At 41.9% G+C, this 23,097-nt stretch overlaps 2 gene segments (V, D, J or C); both read left to right on the top strand.

Annotated features, from left to right (window-relative positions):
• LOC100943019 overlaps positions 1-23,097 on the top strand; it is a 191,640-nt gene that overhangs the window by 76,303 nt on the left and 92,240 nt on the right.
• The window catches only part of LOC100943338, an 89,256-nt gene continuing 83,455 nt past the window's right edge, over positions 17,297-23,097 (top strand). Inside the window, 2 exon segments of the C gene segment in view lie at positions 17,297-17,354; positions 17,476-17,763. Of these exon segments, the coding sequence occupies positions 17,297-17,354; positions 17,476-17,763 (346 nt within the window).

The raw sequence follows: 23,097 nt of genomic DNA, 5'->3' as shown, positions 1-23,097 counted from the left end.
TTAAATGTTATTTTTCATGTTTAAAAGGACTTTGCAAGTGTGATTAAGTTAAGGAGCTTGAAATGGAAATTTATCCTGGATTGCCTGAGTGGGTCAAATATCATCACTGCAGTCCTTATAAAAGGGAGACAAAAGGATTCAGATCAGAAGGATACATGACAATGCAAGAAGACTGGAGTGAGGCATTTCTACAAAGGGGGAAGGGTCCTGAGCAGTAGTAGAAGTGGCATCTGGAAGTTGGAAAAAGCAAAGAAATGGATTCTCCCTTGAAGTCTCAAAAAAATAAAATAAAATAAAAAATTAGAAAAAACCCCACTGCCCTGCAAGTACTTGAGTTTAGCCTTGTAAGACTCATTTCAAGCTTGTGTCCTGAACAGTATAAAAGCATAAAAGCAGAAGGATGGACCTGATCAATGCGAAAGCAGAAGTTAATAAGGTGGAAAATTGAAAATTTGTAGAACTGAGAAATAAGCAAATAAGCTAATTGGGAAAAATAAAAAAAATTGCCAACTAAAAGAGAGAAAAAATATATTGACAGGGAAATAGCCATCATGATAGAGCATATTTTTCAAAACATTTTATACAATTCTTAGATAATAACCTAAATGCCAAAATGAAATGGATGACATTTAGGAAGATACAATTTAATAAAAATGATCCTACTGTTGACAGAAAACCTAAACAAACCAATGGGTACAAAAGAAATAAAGAAATTTGTAATAGAATTTCCTCAAAAAAAATACATAAACAGACAACAACAACAACAACAAAAGAACAAAAAGACAGAAACCTTCCACCATTCCCAATTACTTTCTTGCAAAGATTTCACTAAACCATTTCCAGATCAGAAATGCTCAAAATACTTAGAACAATCCAACGTAGAAAAGTAGAGGAAATTTCCAAATTATCTTCATGAAATGACTTAAACATTTACATCAAAAATTAATAAAACTACTCTCCAAAAACCTCACTTACTGGAGTTTGCTCCAGGAATGTAAGAGTAATTCAGTATTAGTAAATCTGTTAATCTAAACTGTTGTATTATTTAGTGGTGTTGGCTGAGCACTGGGAAGGCTGGGTGGAAGGTGCTGCCTGGAAAGGCAGTGAGAGGGACAACACGCGGTAATTCTGCCTGCGAATTCACATTCTCCCTGAGTGGTGCTGTCCAGCTCTGCTGAACTCTTTCTAAACTCCAAAAATGTCCTCTTCTCTTGGACTGGCATAGGCTGGTTTCTGTGCCTAGTGTACCAGAAAGTTATTGCTTTTCCTACAAATCTTTTTCATACCCACACCTCCTGAGGTTCTTCCTTTATGTGCTTACAACAATTTAAAGAATTTCAACTTCTTTCACCACATTATGGTTTTTCTGCCATGTCTTTGAGCAACCAGGCTGTACAACATTTTACTTTGGCAACACCAGGATGCCGGATTGTGGGTGCTGGATACAAAATTATAAGCCATATGGGAACAAAAATTTTTCTTTGGTTGTTTGTGCTTCTATCCCAGAGCCTAGGTCTGTCTGGTGCTCATAGTTGTTCAACGTATATTTGTTCAATAAAAGGAAAGAATCAAATAGGCCTTATGGAATTGACCCTGAATTTGTGTGTCACCATCCTCTACTTAACCAAAAAATTATTTATTTTCTTAACTGTCTCATGTCTCAGGCCTTATTCCCCTTCCTTCATAAAGGTTGGACCCTGTTGCTAAGCAGCTTAAAATAGGAGGCTGATGAAACTCTCTGAGGGAAGAGTTGATGGGGCACCAAGAATAAGAATATTTTTTTTCTAGGCCAAGTGTGGTGGCTTGCACTTGTAACCCTACCATTCTGGGAGGCTGAGGCAGGTGAATTGTTTGAGCTCAGGAGTTTGAGACGAGCCTGAGCAAGACTAAGACTCTATCTAGCAAAAATAGAAAAGCCAGCTGGGCACTGGGGCAGGTGCCTGTGGTCTCAGCTACTCAGGAGGCTGAGGCCAGAGGATCCTTTGAACCCAGGAGTTTGAAGTTTCTGTGAGCTATAATCTGCTCATGGCAATCCACCCAGGGAAACTCAGTAAGACTCAGTCTCAAAAAAAGGAAAAAAAAAAAAAAGAAGAAGATTTTACTTTGGTGATGCCATTTATAAGGGAAGTTGCAGTTGTGCTAAGCTCCAGAATTAGCCCAGTTCTGTACCTTTCATACCAACACAGGTGCAGGGACAGAATCCTTAACCAGGGAACTTCCCGGAGATCTCTGGGCTCAGAGGACAGCAAATTTCTGGGGAGTCTTCTCACTGCCACTCAGTGGGCCATCAGAGTGGGCATTCACCTCTGCTAGACAGGGGTCCACCACACCCTGCTCCTCCGAGGAAGGGAAGGACAAAGGAACACCAGAAGTAACCTCTTCAGAGAACTTCAATTGGGAATGTATTCTCTTTGTAAACATAGAGAGTAGCACATTCATCTGTCCCATCTTGGACTCCAAGCTCAAGTGAACTTACAGACACACACACAGAAACATACACTGACACCATCTCAGCAACGAGGCAGCTGCAACCATAGACGGATACTGTGCAACATCCCGAACCACAAGTCCCATTCACAGAATCACGTTTCCTAAGATTATTACCTTTGTTGGAAGCAAAGGAGTGAGCAACAGGAAGAGCAATTGTTCAAATACATTCAGTGGGGAGAAATATTCATTTTAAAACAGAAATGGTTTGGGAAGACATAATTCTTCAGAATTCTAGTTCTCCCAAGAGAATCATGGCTTCAGGGATGATTCAGCATGGTAATGAACTGGAACCATCCAGATGTGCTAAATGCTGAAGGAAATCAGTTTGGAAATGAGGAGGACAACTGAAGGCTAGAACACAGGGAGGGACAGAGGCAGACCGTCACAGGAGCTACTCTGGGAAAAGAGATTCGGCAGAAATCCAGAGACAAACAATTGGGCTTGAGCAAGCCATTTGTTATAAGAGTGGTCAAGGTTTTCAGAAAAAAACAAAATAAAACAAATAAGACTAACCCACGATATCTGATAAAAAGGGCTATGTTGGATTTCAGCCAGTTGGGAATAACATACTAAGTGTGGTTTTACTTTTGAAAGTTAGAGAGTAAAATGAATTATTCTTGAAGAAAGAAAACTCCAGCCACACTAAAAACAAAACAAACAAAAAAAAATAAAAACACACCAAAAGAACAAGAAAAGATAAAGGAAAAAATTTTAAACTTTAAAGTAGAGACTATTTGGAAAAATTATTATTAATAGTTGGAAGTACATATTTTAGAATTAGACTGATCTGGTTACTTTCTAATTTTGCCAAGTTACTTTAACCTCTCCAGAGGGAGTCTCTTGTCTATAAAATGGAGTCAGTGTGCGTGGCTCTCAGAGGCTTAACTTAGTTGAGAAATCAAATTGCCAGACACAATCCCTAGTGCTAGAATGAAGCTGAGTGATAACAACGGTGCTAGCAGCTCTGGCAGTAGGAGAGGTTGTTAACTCCAGCTGACCATTCTGCAAACTGAGCCTTAATAAGTAATTTCTATGTATTAGGTATCAATAGTAGTAACTGCTTTAAACATTAATTCATTGAGTCCTTACTGCGACCCTGTAAGTCATGCTTTTATTAGTGCACATTACAGATAGTGAAACTGAAGCATGCATGGTTAATTTACTTGCCTAAAATGAGTGTAAACAGCCAAATCAATATTCAAATCCAGATAATCTCCCTCCAGAGCCGTGTATATTAACGATTCACCTAGAGTAGTGGTGGTTGTTAAGGCAGCACGTCTAGGGGTGCCCTGTGAAGGAAAGACTCCATCTCTGCATCACAGCCTGTGGGACCTGGGGGTGGGTGGAGATGGTGACATCACAGGCAAACAACCTGTGAGCTGGCAGGAGCTGGGAGAAGAGAAGCCTGCTCTTTCTCCAACCCTGCCCTTGGTATCTTGGTGTCAGACTCCTTTGGGGGACAGCCTTTCTGTGTCTTCGAGTGAGTGAGATCACGGAGCATAAGGACAAATCAGGCCCTTAGATTTCTAGGCTCTACCACAAGCTTCATTTTTGTTTTTTGTTTTTTGTTTTTTTTTTCATGGCCAACACATTGGACGTCCTGGTGGACACAGGAACTTCTGTATCCTTCTCCTGCAGGCCACCTAGATGTTAGAGGATCAGGAACTCAGATATCAAGAGAAAGGTGGGGAGGAGGGGATAAAATATTTTCTGCAACCTTGATGATTAAATAATATTCTGGCTGACCAAGATCCAAGATAAGGGTTACAGTCGCAGTCGAAAAGGAGATGTCCCTGAGGGGCACAGCGTCTCCAGGAAGAAGAGGAAGAAGGGTTTCTTTCCAGCCCCAGAGACATCTGCGTATCTCTCTGCTACAAGTTTATCTAAGGAAATTCACAGCCACGTCCTCAGTTGACCCAGGGTTTCACAAAGCATCTTCCTAGAAATAATGCTAAGCAGCGGAAAGCCACATCAGTGACAGTTGGTCCTCAGTGCATCTGTGGTGACTAACATCCCATAGTTTTCCTAACATGCTTTTTCCCCAAAGCAAGCATGTTTCAGAGCAGTTACTACAACAGGCACTGAGAGGGAGACAGCTGCTGCAAGTCCCCGCGTCAGCATTTGTCATAGCCAATTTCATCTGCTGTAAGATGAGTTACTGTATTAGGTTCGAATTCTCTCTGGATGTGTTTAGGTGCCATTTAGTTTTTTCTAAGCTGACACTCCTATGGTTATTCTGCTCCTTTGAGCCCACCTTTCCTCTCCCTTGAGAGCCCCGGGAGAGAGCAAAGACATGACAGAAAAGGGAAAAGCTCTTTGTAGAAAGCATGCAGGGAATACACAGCATCCATGGGAATAAACAACATGAGACTCATTTAAAAGATTACAGTACTTTTAGAGAGAAATTTGAAGTCAGGTACAGAGATGAAGTGGAAAGGAATTCCAAGAGAAGCATTCAAAGAAAACCCTTAAGGGCCCTCAGATCACTATAATAGTCTAGTAGGAATTCAATAGACAAGAATCCATTATATGAGAAAGCATATATCACATAAGGAAAAATAGAAAATTTGTGGAGTCAAAACATTGCCAAGATAATTCTTCAAGAGCTGTGACCAACCACAGCTGTGTGGTTTGGAGAAGTGAAACTATCACTTTATGCGGAGTTTTAAGAATTTTAATTTTTCTCTGAGGCAGTGCAGGAAGAGGGTGCTATTTCTCTGGCCAGGAAATGAATGAAAGCATTCATCACGGCATTCTTCAGGCAGCATTCTCCATCTGACGCTGCCATGAGACACAGGCTCCTCTGCTGTGTGGTCCTGTGTCTCCTGAGAGCAGGTGAGTCTTGGGCACAGGTGAGCATTTACCACAGAGCAGTTCTAACTCATTTTGTAGTTCTAACTACAAAATGTTTCTTCACGACTGTCACATTGATCTTTGTTTGATCACCCTTCCCTTCACTGCACAGGCCTCAAGGATGCTGCACTCACACAGTTCCCAAGACACAGGATTATTGGGGTGGGAAAGGAATTCACTCTAGAGTGTTCCCAGAATCTGAATCACATTGCCATGTACTGGTATCGACAAGACCCAGGATTTGGACTGCGGCTGCTCTATTACTCACCTGGTACTGAAAGCACTGAAGAAGGCGATATCTCTGAAGGGTATCATGTGTCTTGAAAAACAATAGAAAAATTTCCCCTGACCCTGGAGTCTGCCAGCGCCAACCAGACATCTGTGTATCTCTGTGCCAGCAGTGAATCCACAGTGCCACACAGCCACATCCTCTCTGCACAGAAAAGGGGCAAACCAAGGAGTGAGGGGAGTTGCCCTCCATAGTCATCGCCCCTAGCAAGAGAATTCCTTCCCAAGATTTCACCAAAGCCCTGGCCTGACCTTGCCTTCCTGTTTCTCTCTTCCTTTTCTTTTCCCTCCAGGACACCATCCCTGCTATAGTCAGTTCTCATCCCTTGTCAATGTCCCACTAGACTAGAGGGCATTAACACAATGTGAACACTTTTCTCTTAGTGTGCGGTGATGCTGTGACAAAATACCCAAGACTGAGTAATTTATAAATAATAGAAATTTATTTATTTCAGTTGGAGAAGTCTAAGAGCAAGGCACTGACATGTTCAGTGTCTGGTGAGGGCCTATGTCTCTACCACTGAGATGGCACTTCGAGGGCTGTGTTGTCACATGGTAAAAAGGCCTTAGCTAGTTTCCTGCAGCCCTTTGTTAAGGCTCCGATCCCTTCCACACAGGCCCCACCTTCTAATACCACCACAGTGGGGATTATGTTTCAACATGAACTTGAGCAGGGACACAGTCAAACCATAGCAACTTTCCAAGGCAAACTTCACTTTTCAGATCCAGGTGTAAGGAAATGTTGATGAATTGAATTCTATTGAATCAAATGAAGAAAAATAAGTTTCAGGTTTGGAGACATCCTTCAAAGGTTCTTCAAGAGTCTCTCCCTGGCCAACCATGTTGCTCAGGAAAATGAGAATGGGCGGCATTAAGATGTGCTCAGATGCACAACAGTCTCAACAGCAGGAAAAGAGGATGAAGAGGGTGTTGGATGTTTTTGACTATTTGTAGGCTCAGGATTATGTAGAGGGAGAGCTATTTTATGTGTGTGTGTGTGACTATGTGCTAAAGAGAAATGACACTTTAAAAAAATTTTTTAATTTTATTATCATTATTGTTTTTTTGCAGTGTTTTTTTGGCCGGGACCAGGTTCGAACCCACCACCTCGGGTATATGGGGCCGGTGCCCTACTCCTTGAGCCACAGGCACCACCCAACACGTGTTTTTCTATAGGTTTTACTGAGGAGCACAACCTTACTTAGGTAGATGCAGATGCAATTTTAAAAACCAACACCTGTGGCCCCAAATAAATAGACCAGAGCAGAAGTTTTCTGAGTAATCCCCTTAAGAGGAATGCCAGGTGATAACCACCCATATTAGTTTCCTACAGCTACATAACAAATGACTGCAAATTTAGCAGGTTAAAACAAGACCAATTTATTGTCTCACAGTTCTGTATGTCAGAATCTCAGGATGGTGTAGCTGGGTCCTTCTCAGGGCCTCATAAGGCTAAAATCAAGGCGTCAGCAGGCTGCGTTCTCATCTGGGTTCTTGTTATTGATAGAATTTGGTTCCTTATAATAGCAAAAGGCTGAAGGCTTCAATTTTTTGTTGGCTGTCACTGGGATATTGCTTTCAGCTCTTTTACGATTCTCTTCATCAAAACCAGAAATGCTCATCAAATCTTTCTCATGCCCCAAATCTCTTTGACCTCCCCTTCTGCTACAGGCTAGAGAAAATTCTGTGCTTTTAGAGGGCTCTTGTGATTTGATTAGGTTAGGCCCACCTGGATATTCCTTTGCCAAATAATGTAACATGATCACAGTAGTGATATCTCGACACATTTTTAAGTTCTAGGGGATCATACATTGGCAAGGGCCACTGGTGATCATTATGTAGGTCTGCCTACCAGAACAATGGAGATGAAATACCAGGAAAATCAAGAATAGAAATTCAGAAATCAGATAATTAAATGCATTAAGGTAAAATTCAAGACTATTCAAGTGAATTTCATAAGCCTGGCCAAGCAGTGGATCAAAGTTTCTTCCTACTTCTTTGTCAGGAACACAGTACAAAGGTAGGATAGAGTGACCTTTGGTACAAGGGAGCAAAGGGAAGGTCTAGGAAGAAGATGCAAGGGGTTTGGTCTGGCTCCAACTAGGACACAGGAGACTTAGGACAAAGAATAGAATTGTTTTAGTCTCTGAGTCTAGGGTCTACATCTAGTTTATGAGTGACAAGAAGGAAAGATAAAATCAGAAGAGTTATCAATGAAAGGGTAGAATGCAGTAACAGTGGAGAGCATTTTTTTTTTGCCATAATTGAATTTAGCTGGCAGAAAAAATGAGATACATAAATAACCTTATTCTTATGAATTCTGAGTTTCCTTAACATGGAAATAAATTTTCTTATCAGTTGATTAGCTATTTTAGGACAATCTTTTGAAATTCCAATGAGTAGAAAAACTAACCTCCTCACGGGTTAGAAAGCAATAAATATCAGGATCCAGTCAACAGATCTAGTTGACTAGAACATCTAGAGTGAATTTAGTTTTATTATCAGCAACTTGGCAAAAGCTTCCCGAAGAAGAAACTGGGGATGATCTGTACATTAATTAAAGTCAAGTTGTTTTTCTTCTTGTGAATTAACCCAGCCTTCCACAGTGAGACAACAGAAGTAACTCAGGGGTAACTTAAATAACTAAGGAGTTTCACAGGAATGAATTGCCCTGCAACCCCACTGATGGAGCAAGAGTGGTAACAAGATGAGAAAGGAAACGTTACTTTCAGAGTGCAGAATCCCTGAGATGGAGGCAGTCATTCTTTCTCTTTTCATGAAGTGGTTGCTGTTCACTACTCCAAGACAGGACCTGGGAACACAAGAGTCACTGCCCAGGGCTTCAGGAATCTAAGACCAGTACCTCCAACCTGGCTTCATGCTAAAGTGAAAGTAAATTCACTCAGGACACCAACTGCACACTTCCATCTAGAGGTGGGATGGATCACATCATCCCTCCCTATGGCGCAGCACTTCTTCTGAGTTCATGACTTGGACTTCTGAGTGCATGATCTTGCACATTTATTTGTGCAAGATTTTGACACTGAGAGTTACACTCCATTTCTCTTTCTCCTTTGCACTGGACGTTCAGTACATACACAAGTGCTTTCATTGCTAAGTCTTAAATAGCTTCACTCTTCATCTATTATTGTAACACTGCCACATTTATGCTCTTTGTATCAGCTTCCCAGATAAATATAACAGATGTCTTACCAATCTCTCAGGCTCCTTATTAATCCTCACCCCTCCTAATCCAGTGTTAGCATCATACCCAAGTGTAATCAAAAAATGTGTTCTATCTCTTTTTTCTACAGAATCTTTCAATGGGTCTCTATGGTCTATGATTCATAAAATCTAAGTCTATTCAAATGGAAAATAAACTTACAACTATCCTTTTAATATTTTAAAAGGAAGAAAAATAATTCTTTTTTTACCCCCAAATATGTATTTTTTTTTATTAAATGATAGCTGTATACATTAATGCAAACATGGGGTACAGTGTAGTGTTTTCATATACAATTTGAAATATTTTCATCAAACTGGTTAACATAGACTTTGTGTCATTTACTTAGTTATTGTGTTAAAACATTTATACTCTAGTTCTAGAAAATTTCACTTGTACCCTTGTTAGACAGACCTTATAGGTAATCTTTCCAGTCACCCTCCCACCACCCATCCGCCCTTGTCCCCGAAAAATAATTTTTTATCAAAAATGTCTTTGTATTATAAAAGTTCTAACTAGAGTTCAAGATGGTGTCACCTGTGCTTTGTATTTTTTACCTCAAGTAACTTTGATATCTTTCCATATTGACAGCATCAGAGTTGGGTGCATGTATTAATCAATGTTGTGACTTCCGGTGTATTGCTGATCCTGGAGAGACTGCTCCTCCCAAAAGTAGCAAATTCCCAGAAATAGCACATAATTGTTCTTGGAGCAGGATTTTCATATCAAACCAAAAAGTCCAAAGCCTATATCCCAAACCACCTCCTCCATTGGGCTCTCACAGGGCATTTATACTGTGGGCCCCTATTCTCCTGCCCTAAGTACCCCCGGGCCAGATACCAGGCAATTTAAGACAACCCCTAAACCCTGAAGCTCACTGAAATTATTCAAACTGACCAAACCCAAACCTGCTTAATCTGCTTATCCTTCCCCACCATTCATTCCGATGAAAACCAAAATAAAGTCCCTTGCCAATGTTGCCTCTTGCTCCCTCTACTTTATGACAGATGGTCTCAATTTCTATTATTGTTTGTTTTTCTAATTCAGCCTTAAGGTCTTTCTCTTGAAAGTGGCCATAAGTTAAGATAGCCACTCTTTACAAGAGCCCTAACTTGGGGGAAAAGTTTTAGGTTCAGGTGTGTGTGTGAAGGGTTAAGGTGTGTGTGTGTGTCAGATTCATTGGGGGTGGGGTGTTAGATTCATAGAGGTGTGTGTGTAAGATTCATGGATGGTGTGTGTCAGGCTCATGTGTATGTCAGATCCATGTGTGTGTGTTTGTGTGAGCTTCAGGTGTGTGTGTCAGGTGAGGAAGTGAAATTGAAGTGCATGAATAAATTTATTCTGAAAAATTTATTACTCACGAGTACCAAAGCAATTAGGAGTCAAATGTGAAATACAGAGAAAGCTGAGAGTTCAACCAGAGGATGGGGAACCAGGGGAAAAGGGAATAGAAGGGGGGAGGGAAGTGGAGGAGGAAAAGAAAGAAGGGAGAACTATACCCTTATAGGTTCATTCATATTAGCCCTTAGGGGTTGTGGATCAGCTAATTTTTAAAAGGAAACTTATTTGTTGCCCCTCAAGTTTGATTATGGTCAGCAGCTGTGGGATGTGTTGAGTTTTGGGTCAGGGGAATGAGGGACAAGTAACCACACTGCACACAACTACACAGGGGGGGAAGTTAAAATACACATCACGCCTAAGAATTGATGCCAAGGCAGCAACAAGGTCGAACCGACTGATGATACTGACCCTAGTGTGTTCCTGTGTGGCCCTGCATGGGGTGTGATGCCCTCTCCTCTCGGGAATTGTAACAAGTATACTTTCAGTGGCATCTCTCTACTGATCTGTTAGGCTCACCATAACTGAATGATAATAAAACCTGCATTTTGAAACACTCACTTGCTGTGAGTAGGAGAAATGGGTCAGCACTTCAGAATCTTTAGCCATGCCCACAGTAAGAAAAGAAACCAAAGACCTAACCAAACTGAGCCACCCTGGAAGACACACAAGCCAACCACCCCTTTGTCTCCATGTGATTATCAGATATTCAAGTGCAATAGTATATAGTAGGCTGAACTCTTTTTTTTCCTTCAATCTACTGAAACTTTTCTACTTTCTTTATCAAGAGCCAGGAGAGTTTTGGGTTCAGTGGCCAGTGGGGAGGGAGTGAATCCATCTAGATAGGAGATGGGTGAACAAAACATCTCACACATGATTTAGGTGTGACAAATGACACTCACCTCTCTGTGCCTAGTTCACTTCACTAACATAATGACCTCCAGTTGCATCCATGCCCTGCAAATGACAGGATGTCATATTCCTGCTCTTCTGTGGCTGAATGACCTTTCATTGTGTATGTGCACACATGCCACACCCCCTTCATCTATTCATCCACTGATGGACAACCCAGACAAATCCGTGCCTTGGCTGCCATGACTAGTGCTACAAAAAACATGAGGAATGCAGACATCTCCCCCCATATATAGAATTCCTTTGCTTTGGATGTTTAAGGGCTCCATTTCTAAGCAGCTAAAAGAAGGTGGCAGATGAAGAAAGCCAGCCAACAATCCCAATTATCACTGGGAAATAGACATGAATAGAACCTTCACTAAAGAAGACAGGCGAATGGCTAACAAACATATGAAAAAAGGCTCATCATCCCTAGTCATCAGAGAAATGCAAATCAAAACTACCTTGAGATATCACCTAACCCCAGCAAGAATGGCCCACATCACAGTCTCAAAGCTGCAGATGCTGGCATGAATGTTGGAAGCAGGGAACACTTTTACACTGCTGGTGAGACAGCAAACTAATGCAAACTTTTTTGGAAGGAGGTATAGAGAATCCTCAAAGAACTCAAATTAAACCTCCCGTTTGATCCTGTAATCCCATTACTAGGTATCTACCCAGAAGAAAAAAAAATTATTTTATCATAAGGACATTTGCACCAGATTGTTTATCACAGCTCAATTTACAATCAACAAAATGTGAAAACAACTTAATGCCCATCAACCCAAGAACAGATTAACAAGTTGTGGTGTATATATACCATGGAATATTATTCAGCCACTAAAAAATAGAGACTTTACATCTTTCCTATTAACCTGGATGGAGGTAGAACACATTCTTCTTAGTAAAGCATCACAAGAATGGAGAAACAAGAATCCAATGTGCTCTATTTCAATATGAAGACAGTAGATGAGCTAATACAGGGGGCAGGTAGGGAAATGAGCAAGTGGAGAGAAGGGAGGGACATAGGGGGGTCATAGTGTATGACACACATCCTGGGAGAGGGACACAATTACAAGAGGGACTTTATCTAACAAATGCAATCAGTATAACCTAGTTCTTTGTACCCTCAATGAATCCCAAACAATAAAAATAAAATAAAATAAGAAAGCCACCCTGGGAAGTAGCCTAAAAAGAGAAAGAAATGCAAGGACAGGAGTGTGAATTATATGGATCAGAGAATCCCACTTTTAAGGGCAGACACTAACATACTTCTGCCCTTAGTATGTTCCATTTCTGCAAATACCTCCACAGATTTAGGATCAAAATTTCCCAGCAGGGAGCCCCACATAGATCTCTAGCCCCCTAGAAGGACTATTCCGCTGGAAAGAATTCCTCTCTTGTCTGCCAGTCAGTGGTCAGTTGAACGTCCATGGACCCTGCTAAGCAGCATGGAGCCGGGCAGGTGCTGCTGCCAGGGAAGGCAAGGAGGTTGTGACAAAGGAAACAAGGAGTGTCCCTCTGAGCAGAAGTGGCCTTAGAAAAGGCTCTTGTTATTGAGAATGTCACAAGAGGTCCAATCTCCAGTTTCCCTCCCACACTTTTGGCAATGAAAGGCAAGAAATGAGAGCACTGGCCCTCAGAAGAATTATGTCCTGTGATGTTTATTTTTCTAGGGAACATTTAGAGAAAGGAAATCATTAAAAACAAAACATAATAGGTCACAAAATGTATACATTTAGTATGAAACATAATGGTATTTGTTTCATTTAAGATGCCAACCTGAATATATGTTCAGTTTGACAAAAATTGCTGTAAAAGCAGAAAGAAAGGCTAGACCACTGAAAGATAGCAGACATGTTTTGTGGCAGTTAATATTGAAAGCCCACCTGTAGCCTGTGAGCCCATCCTGCTCACAGATCCTCCACCCCCAAGACAGATCACAGGGAACATGGAGACGCAACATGGGGCACATGGAATGCAGGACAGCAGGAAACAATGCAGGCAAGGGGGTGTAGTACGTCTGTTCCAGCTATGAAAATGGGAGTAGACTGTGAAATAATCTCTAAAGGAATAGGTTGAAAAACCAAACTGGAAAAGGAAGATTCACCTCAATGTCTAACATAAGCGTGCAGAGAAAGCGAAATATTCTTGAGTCTTGGTCAAGAGCACAGAATTTGCAGGTAAACTGAGCCACTTAATGGCTTTGGAAAGTTCTTAAGCACATTAGGGCTTCCGTTTTCACTCTATAAAATGAAATAAATAGCATATGCCTTTCTGAAGTATGGCGATGCTTCAGAATTGTGAGTCTTTTAACACAGAGATTGACATTGAAAATGACATGCAAAAAAGTATTGTGTTGGGAGCAGCAGTAGAGACAATATTTTGAATAGTTGTAATGTTTTTCATATTACATGGCTAGATACTTTCTGGATAGCCTTTATATGTCAGGCAACTTTTTAACCACAGCAACTCATTTAATTGCCATAACAAGTCTATAAGCCAAGAACTTTTATTATTCCTATTATTTTGGGGCTGAATCAGGCCCTTCCAATACTCTCTCTCCAAATTCATATGATGAAGTTTGAAGCCCCAGAACCTCAGAATGGGGCTGGAATCTTTAAGTAGGTAATTAAGTTAAAAGAAGGTCCTAATTTAAGATGAGGAGGTGAGGACACAGACATGCACAGAGGAAAGACCATGTAAGGACACAAGAAGAAAACAGACATTAGTAAGCCAAGGAGAGAGGCCTCAGAAGAAACAAACACTGTTGATATCTTGATCTCAACAGTGCACACACACAATGTCCCAGTGGCCCCACCCTGCCCGCAGCTATTTCCTGCTCCTTCGCTGTTCCCATCCTACTTCTTTCTTACACATCTTGCCATTTTGGTCTTGGTCTCTGTATTAGCTTGCTGTTACCATATAAATTAGCACACAGGGGCTTAAAACAACATGAGTTGATTACCTTACAGTTCTATAGGCCAGAAGTCCAATGCAGGTCTCATGCACCTAAGAATCAAGGCTGTGTGATTGACAGGGCTGCTATCCCTTCAGAAGACTCCAGGAGAGTCACTTTCCTTGCTGTGGCTTCCTTCACCATCAAAGGCGACAGCATTTCATCTCCTGACCTACTTTTCCACAGTCACGCTCTCCTTGGAACACAGATGAAAAAGGTTCTCCACTTTTAAGAACCTATGTGACTACTTAGGACTCACCTGGATGATCCTGGCAACTTTCGCTTAACAGGGTCAGCTGATTAGCAGCCTTAATTGCAACTCCAACCTTAATTCCAATTTGCCCTCTAACTTAACTACTTACAGGTTTCAGGGATTAGCTCTTGAGAGGATTATTATTCTGCCTACCACTACGACATTCCACTAGAGGGCGCTAACATATCCTGTAATGTAAATGAAATTTCAGATAATGGTGGGAAAGTTTTATAAAACTAAATACCATACCATCAATTAAAAGAAAACTGAATATACAAATGTACTTATTGGGATTTTTCAAAAGTTAATCACTGAGTACAGGAAAAGTGAGTTCTTCATAACTGAATATAAGTGAAATAGGATTTGAAGAGTGGTGAGAATTCTACAGTCTAAACTTGGGCTCAAAATCACATAGAAAAAAAAGATTGTCCTATAGATAAGGGAATAAAACATGTGTTCTCTTACAGGGGCTTTAAAGAAAGGGCTTATCTATTGAGTAGATGGCTGGCAAGATCTGTCCTCCCAGAGGAGTGGATGAGAGACATAGGTTTCCTGAACAGCATCTGAAGGCAGAGGGAAGGGAGAAGACACTGGCAAAGTGTGAGGAAACAGGGAGAGGAGGCAGTGCACAGGGGGGAATCTTATTCCTTTAAAACATGGAAGACCAGGGGATGTGTTTCAGAACTCCAGTCTGTGTAGAAGGTTCTGTTTATTTCCCAGGCTCTTTATTAAGGACCAAGGAGCTTGTTCTACAATGGAGAAATCCTAAATGCACTGACATTGGGTAGAAAAGACAAGGGGAAGAGTTTAGGAGGGAAGAGAGATGTGCACCAACTGAATACTACTGGGAAACTGAGGATCCTGGGGACTTGGGTCGATGACATCATTGTAGTGCCTTGGGGATGTGCAGAAGGGGAACAGAGAAGCCTCATAGTGGAAGGGACAAAGTGGGGGGAAGTCACATTTCTGAAGAGAGAGTAGCTGGTGGAGGCACAGGAATATGGTGCCAGGTACTTGCTAAATCATGGATTAACCTAACATGAAAAGGGCTTGGGGAAAATGAGAATGCTTTGAGGTGTAATTATCCAGTCTGGATGCAGCCGCATCACTCTGGAATGAAGGGAATTTCAGTATCCACTAGAGAGTGTGCCTGGCTTTATGGATGCAGGTACCTTGTGAGAAAATGTTTGAAGATGAAATGTGGGATGGTGAGGATTACTAACTACTATGAAATTATTTACCTGAGCCAGTTGTTTGAGAATGAAAACTCTTTTCTTTCCCTCAAGAACACCTGAGCTAGGATATGGAGGATTTGCCAGGAGAGTGCAAACCCATGATGAAAGAAGAGCCAAGCTTGCTCCCCACATTCTTTTCCAGAAAGGGATGGTACAGACATATGAAATGAGGGAACACGCCTCCCTAGACCGGAGTTAGTGCCTCGCTGCCAACCGCTCCTCCCTCGGGCACGTGGAAGGAGAAGGGTTTCACAACCACAGCTCCACCATGAAGGGATGGGCAAGAAACCCTTCCCTGAGGGCTAAGGGTAGCCCTGAAAAGTGGGGTGAGGGCCTTTGCTTGCCTGAAGATGATAATGATTTGGCTGAACACCAAAGGGCTCTGCGGAGCTCTCACTGTGGGTGGAGGCAATGAGAAGGGCTGTGAGGGCTGTCTCCTGCCTCACACCGGAAATTCCTTGGTGGGACCACACCTATGGTGCATCTTACAAATTTGAAAGATGTGAAATTTTGAATTTGAGTACATGTGAAACTTACTAAATGTAGAATATAAATGTCTTAACACAATAAGTAAGAAAATTCTGTGAAGGCTATGTTAACCAGTCTGATGGAAATATTTCAGATTCTATATAAAACCAGTACATTTTACCCCATGATTCCATTAATATACACAGCTATGATTTAATAATAATAATAATAAAAGACTGGGAAAAGATACAAGAAAAGTTCACAGGTATATGTATACCAAAACATCACATTGTACACTGTAAATATATACAATTTGTATTCATCAACTATACCTTAATTTAAAAAATAAATAAAAAGAGGAAAAGGCTCAAAGGTGTCCAAGGGGGAGGATATTTTAGGAAACCCCAGGATATCACCTCTGTGAGGGGACAACACCCTTAGGCAGGAAAGACGGCAGTCCCTGAAGCTGCTGGGGGGCTCAGAGGAGAAGCTTGATGCCCCCCACCCCGGTCCCCAGACACATTCCCCAGGACGTGGATCCACAGCAGAGAAAATCCTGCCTGGCCACACCACAGTACCCAGGACCAGAAACACACATCAGGGGTGGCAAGAAAGAAAGGCTGGCAAGGGAAGAGTTGGCTGCTGAGAATATGAGGTCACTGGAGGAAGTAGCTGTCCCTTCTGCCTTTCACCTGCCTCTTTTGCAGAAGGAGATAGAAGACGAAAAGAAGAAAGCCATGCCAGATGCCATCCTCAAGGGAAGCAGCTGCCTGCTCTACCAACAACGACCAAGTCTGCTCTGCTAAACAGCAAAAAAGCTGTGCATCTAAGCTTTTGAGCTGCATACAGACTAGGAAAATAATCCATGGTGTGAATCTGGCTGAGATTTTATGCCTTAGACTCTTTCAAAGGTAGTGACTAGAAAATATATCAGGGCATAGACAAAGTAATTTTTCTGCAGAGTAGAAATGAAATGCAGTTTCCATAATAGCATAAGCTTTATGGTCTCACATTTCCAAGTGATAATCCAATATACTATACCAATGTATACCATTGAGATCTAAAATACATAAATATTTGACAATTTTCATAAGATAATGTTAATAACAATTAAACATGGCGCATGCATAAGGACAAGCAGCCTCAAAGATATTAGGAAATTGAAACTGATCACAAATGTCCCCTGACTACTGCCCTTGTCTGCTTCAGCCCTCCGAGGAAAGGGGAGTGGTTTCTCTTCTGGAAACTTCTCTGAGGCCCAAGTGGCTGAAAAGGTGGAGATGTCACAGAAACTACAGATGCCTGATGCTGTCATGAGGCTCCTTGGCTGTGTGGTCCTTTGCCTCTTGGGAGCAGGTGAGTCCCATCACACATGGATCACGCATGACCTTTACCTGTGGGCTCAAATCCTGTCCTAAAGGCTGCAGCATCAGGTGACCCCTCTGCCCTGTCTTTATCCTGTTTCCTTCCCACACAGGCCCAATGGAAGCCCAAGTGACCCAGACCCCGAGATACATCATCACAGAGACTGGAAAGAATGTGACGGTGACATGTTCTCAGAATATGAACCATAACTACATGTTATGGTATCGACAAGATCCAGCACTGGGTCTAAAGCTGATCTACTACTCAATTAATGTCAACATGGTGGATAAGGGAGATGTTCCTGATGGCTACAATGTCTCTCGGAAAGAGAAGGGGAGATTCCCCCTGACCGTGGAGTCAGCCAGCACCACCCAGACTGCTCTGTACCTCTGTGCCAGCAGTTTATCCACAGCACTGCACAGCTGGCTGCTTTCTGCACAAGAAGGGCCACCACAAGAGAAGAAGGCTCCTCCCTCAGCAGGTCCCCCTCCATCCTAGAGGGAAACTTTCCCCCGTCATCCCACAGACCTGCGCAGATAACACACTTTAATCCTTCCTCCCTGTGCAGCTATTGCCCAAACTGAAGATTCCATTTCCAATTCAATCACTCTCAACAAATTGGTCTTGTATTCCAGGTTCTATTCTTAGATCTTTTGTCTCTTGGGGAGCATCATGTTCTGAATTGTTTACTAAATCCAGCATCTCCCATTTTCTTCATGTTAGCAGGTGGATCTGCCACACACCCAAATGCCCAAGCCGTAGATGCAGGAGTGACCTTCACTGTCTCTCTGATGCTCCCCTTCCACAAATAACCCATCATCCTGTCCTGCATGTTTCTAAACCTTAAATTCCTCACATATGGAGGAAGGTTGCCTCTAGCCACCTTCCAAGCAGTCACCCTGCCTGCCAGCTTGCTGGCTACCCCCACCCAGAAACACTTTCTAAGGCTTAAAAGCCTTTGACGTCTCTATCTTAGCTAGATAAAGTCTTGAGCTTATGTTGGTTTGCAGGTCATTGAACCCTCTCCAGGATGTGGTCTTTGTATACCTGCCCAGCTTCCCAATGATGCCTTCCCCTTCCCCTCAGCTGCCACAACTGCCTGCACTGTCTCCAGAAATACTCCACTCCCCTCAAGCCCCCAGATGTGTCCTACACTGATGCACTCCTGGGTCTTCATCTACAGTGCTCACTCCACCTACAGTACCTTTCTGCTCTCTGGTATTTACCCTTCACATACCATGACCCCTTCATATACCAATTTAGAAGTCACTTCCTCCAAAGATAATTTCCTTGAATCCCTGACTGGGTTAGTTTCTCCACTCTGTGCTCTTACAACAGCATGAAAAGTCCTATCACCCAGATGTCACCATAAACTCACCTGCCATGGGCCCCGGACTTCCCCATTCTGTAGCCTTTTGTCTCCTTGGGATAGATAGGTCACAGGCACAGGTGCAATATCCTTGAACTTAGTTTGGCAGACCCTGCAGTAAGCCTGTCTCTGGTGGGCACATATTTGCATCCTTTCTATGTTCTCTCTCTCTATTCTCTACAATGTCCACAGATGCTAATGTCATTGAAATTCCCATTTATCAGGTTTCAGGGTTGGAAAAAGGTGACTCTGCAATGCAATCAGAATATGTTCTGTGATCTATTTGTGATGATCCATGCAAGAGCAAGGGAATGAAAGTATGACTAATCTGTTACTCAGTTGGCATCCAGAGTACTAACAGATGGAATGTTTCTGAACGACACTGTGTCTCCTGAGATAAGACCGAGCATTTCTCTCAACCTTGAGATTTCCAGTTCCTCCCAGACACCCTGCCAGTAGTCAACCTACCATGATTTCCAGTCACTTCCTCTCTGTACAGAAGGGGTTGCCACAAGGGGAGATGTGGTCCTACTTTCCTAAGCCCCACTTACCAGAAGAAGATGCTTCCTGAGGCCTCCGGCGCTCTGAGAGCCCTGGTCGGTAGGAGTCTACCCAGGACCCTGGTGGATGATGGCTCCTGGGTGGGTGAGCTGTCATCATCTTCACTCCCTTCTTTTTGGTTTGCTGTTTCCACAGGGCTTCCTGAGCCCAGGCCCTTGACTGTAACTGACCTGCACCAATCCACCTTCCCTCACACCACCTGCTGACAAAGCCCATTCCCCACTCTGATCTTCAGGGACTCTCACTAAAGCCCCACAGACTTTTCCTCTTTCCTAATACTTTTTGGACTATACTGTCTGAAATACAGATGTCAACCTGCATTTACACATTTTATCAACAACAGAAGTTTTTAGACTTCTTTCATAAAGAAAAAGCCCATTCTAATAAAGATAAGAATGATTTATTGATTTAAAGCCTTTGTGTAAGCAGATAGTCTAGTGAAACTGAAGTTCAAAGGGTTATTGTGTTGAGTAGTTGTGTCTGTATGCTCCATTTATGATAAGGCTAAGACCATTGGATTAGATACTAGGTGTTTATGGTAATGTTGAAAGTAAGGAATATGGTCTGAATCATTACCATATTCTTTTTTCTTTTTTTTTTTTTTTTTTGAGACAGAATCTCACTATGTTGCCCTGGTGTGCCCTGGTGTGCCATGGTGTCACAGCTCACGGCAACCTCAAACTCTTGGGCTTTAATGATTCTCTTGCCTCAGCCTCCCAGGTAGCTGGGACTACAGGTGCCCACCACAATGCCTGGCTATTTTTTGGTTGTAGTTGTCATTGTTGTTTGGCAGGTTGGGCTAGGTTTGAACCCTCCAGCTCTGGTGTATGTGGCTGGTGCCCTAGCCACTTGAGGTATAGGTGCTGAGCCATGATGAGTATTTTATACCATCACAAAACACTTAGAAACTGTTGTATGGTTATTATTCGTTTATGTTGTACCTAGTTGTAACATTTAAATGCATACATATCATTAATAAACTTTAATGGGTGATGTAAATTAAATACCACAAATAAAATTTTACTGAAAAATATAGTATAAGTATTACAATGACAGCTGCAGCTGACACTTTTGTTTTGATCTGTGGTTCTCAATGTGTAGCAAATCACCCTGTGAGATAATTTTCATTGTAGTAAGAACCCTTAGCATGAAATATACCTTTTAAACAAAATATTAAGTGTACAGTTGTACAGCATTTCTGTAGAATTTAATCACCTCATGTGACTGAAACCTTATACCACAATAGTAGCAATCCTCTACTTTCTTCTCCCCTTCTTCCCTGAAAGTTACCATTCTATTCTCTGCTCCCTAGTTTGACTTGTGCTATATGAAATTAGCCTGTGACATAAGGACAAACATTGCGTGGAAAGAGTCTTTTTCACCAAAATTATTCAGAATTTCTGGCACATGGAGATAATAAAAGCAGAACTCTTTTAACTGGGCATCGTTATTGTTTTTAAATTCTCTGCAGATAATGCACTAGTTATTGCTTTTATGCCCAAGCCCACTGTTGGCACAGCACTGTGTCCACCACCCCACCAGATGAACCTGCATGTGTGGGCCTCTGCACTATCACAGTCACCACCGCCAAGGCAGCAGACTAGAATGGAAGGTATTTTATAAAAGGAATTAGCTTGGTGCCCATTGGGGAAATCACTTCACTCTATGTTCCTAATCCTATGGAAGCCAACCAGAAATGATTAGGACAGAAATATTCCAAACTTAATATTTTCACTAGCTGCATTCCTACGTGTACTTAAGGACAGACATGTGGAAAAGGAGCACCAAGGGACTGGTGACACTGCAACACGAGATGTCAACCTACATGTAAGGGTGTACTCAATGTGGCAGGGAGTGGCTAGGAATCTGATGAAACTTCCTAAATGCTAAAGCAAATCATTTCAAAAGCAGAATAAGAGGAGTTTGGCCCAGCACACAAAGACAGACATATTTCTTTTAACCACTTCTGGTCAAAAACTTCATCTGGAATTTAGGAGAAAAGAATTGGTTGTCAGTGTTAGAATTACCTTGGTGTTCCTAGCAGGTCAGTAGGGGTTTGGGTGAAGTATTACTATCTATTACAAAAGTATTGTGAGACTTAGAGAATGAACCTACAGAGATGGCACAGAACAAATGGTAATGACCATAGTTCAATGTCTACAGTTGCTAAAGAAGGTATATTAAGTGTAGCTTTAATTTTGTAAATTAAAATTCATTGAAAAAACAATCCCCACACAAATAATTTGGAAGGCAAAGGTAAAAAGACCTCAAAGTCTAAATTAGTAAAGAATTTTAACATATTGCCTTATACAAAATGAGTATTTCAATACATGATAGTATTAGTTAAAAAAAAGCAATGCTTTTAATGACATTTACTGAGTTATGTATGATTTATAACCAATTTATGTGTGTCATCTTGCCTTCTTACAATAATTCTATAAGGACTATACTTTCATTAGTTCCATTTCTCATATAAGAACACTGAGCCCAGAATTTGCCCATAGCTACAGGCAAGAAGTAAAGGAGACAGATTTCTGGCCCAGGCAGTGCCTCTCCACAGCCTGTCCTTCTAGTCAATGCACTACTTGTAGTAATGGTTATCATTAAGTTGAATGTGTTTAATGAAAACCTACAAGCGTTGAAAAGAAAATACATGAGAGAGAAAGAGAGAGGGAGGGAGGGAGGACTGGTAACAGGTTCATAGTTGGAGTTGGTTTAAAAAAATTATCTCTCTTTCCACAGACTCACTAGAAGGACTCATGGTACTCATAGTGGAGATTCGCTGCAGAGAAGTAGTAAGGATGCTATGACCACAAGCAGGAGGACTTAGGAAGAGTTTGGAGAAACCCGCATGGGCCTGCCTTGTGTTCTCTTCCTCCAGAGGAGGAGCACACCCTCACCCAATAATGAAAATGCAGCAACGCGTGAGCAGTATTTCTGTCCAGGGAAGCCCATTCGAGATTCAGCACCCCAGGTATTTTTGGTGGCTGGCATTATGGGCTAAATTGTGTCCCTAAGCAAGGATGTTGAAGTCCTAACCTCCAGTATCTCAGAATGTAACTGTATTTGGAGATAAAGTCTTAAGAGATGGTTAAGGTTAATGAGGTCATTGGGGTGGGCCCTTTACCTATTTTGCCAGCATCCTTGTAAGAAGAGGGAATGTGGGCACAGACACACACAGAGGAAGACAATGTGTACACACAAGGAGACGACAGCCTCTGGCAACCCAAGCAGAGAGGCTGCAGAGGAAATCAACCCTGCTGACTCCTCCATCTCAGATGTCTAGCCTCCAGAATTGTGAGAAAATAGGTTTCTGTTGAAGCCATGCAGTCTGTGGTGATTTAAGTCAGCCCTGGAAAGCTGATATAGCTAAACACATAAGCACCTTATACTTAGCAAAAATCCAGACTCAAAGCAGCAAAGCAGGTATTCAGCAAAAACCACCCTGTTGACACAAGCAGTCTAGGTACAGTGGGCCACACTTAACAGTTACTAAGCAGTGGGAACACTCCCAAAGTTCAAGTTCTCACAAGTCAGACCAAAACCCAACTGTGCAAACTAGCCCTTCGAAGAAAAACAGTCCCCAGCCTGCTATGTTAATTCTTCTCTAGACACCCACACCACATGCTCACACAGATTCACACACACACAGAGAAGTTCATGAGGAAAATGAAAGTCCTTTAAGTGCTGGTATTTGTAGACTCTCTGGTCTAGATAATGGTTGAAGGACCATGATCGTATTGGGGACAATGACATCACAGACAGTCAACCTATAACCTAGTGCTGTAAGAACACTCACTCTTT

This window comes from Otolemur garnettii, unplaced genomic scaffold (assembly GCF_000181295.1).
Source record: "Otolemur garnettii isolate 467f Iridium unplaced genomic scaffold, OtoGar3 scaffold00049, whole genome shotgun sequence".
Classification (NCBI taxonomy): domain Eukaryota; kingdom Metazoa; phylum Chordata; class Mammalia; order Primates; family Galagidae; genus Otolemur; species Otolemur garnettii.
Note: the sequence above shows the minus strand (reverse complement) of the source record. Positions and strands in the feature narration are given on the sequence as shown.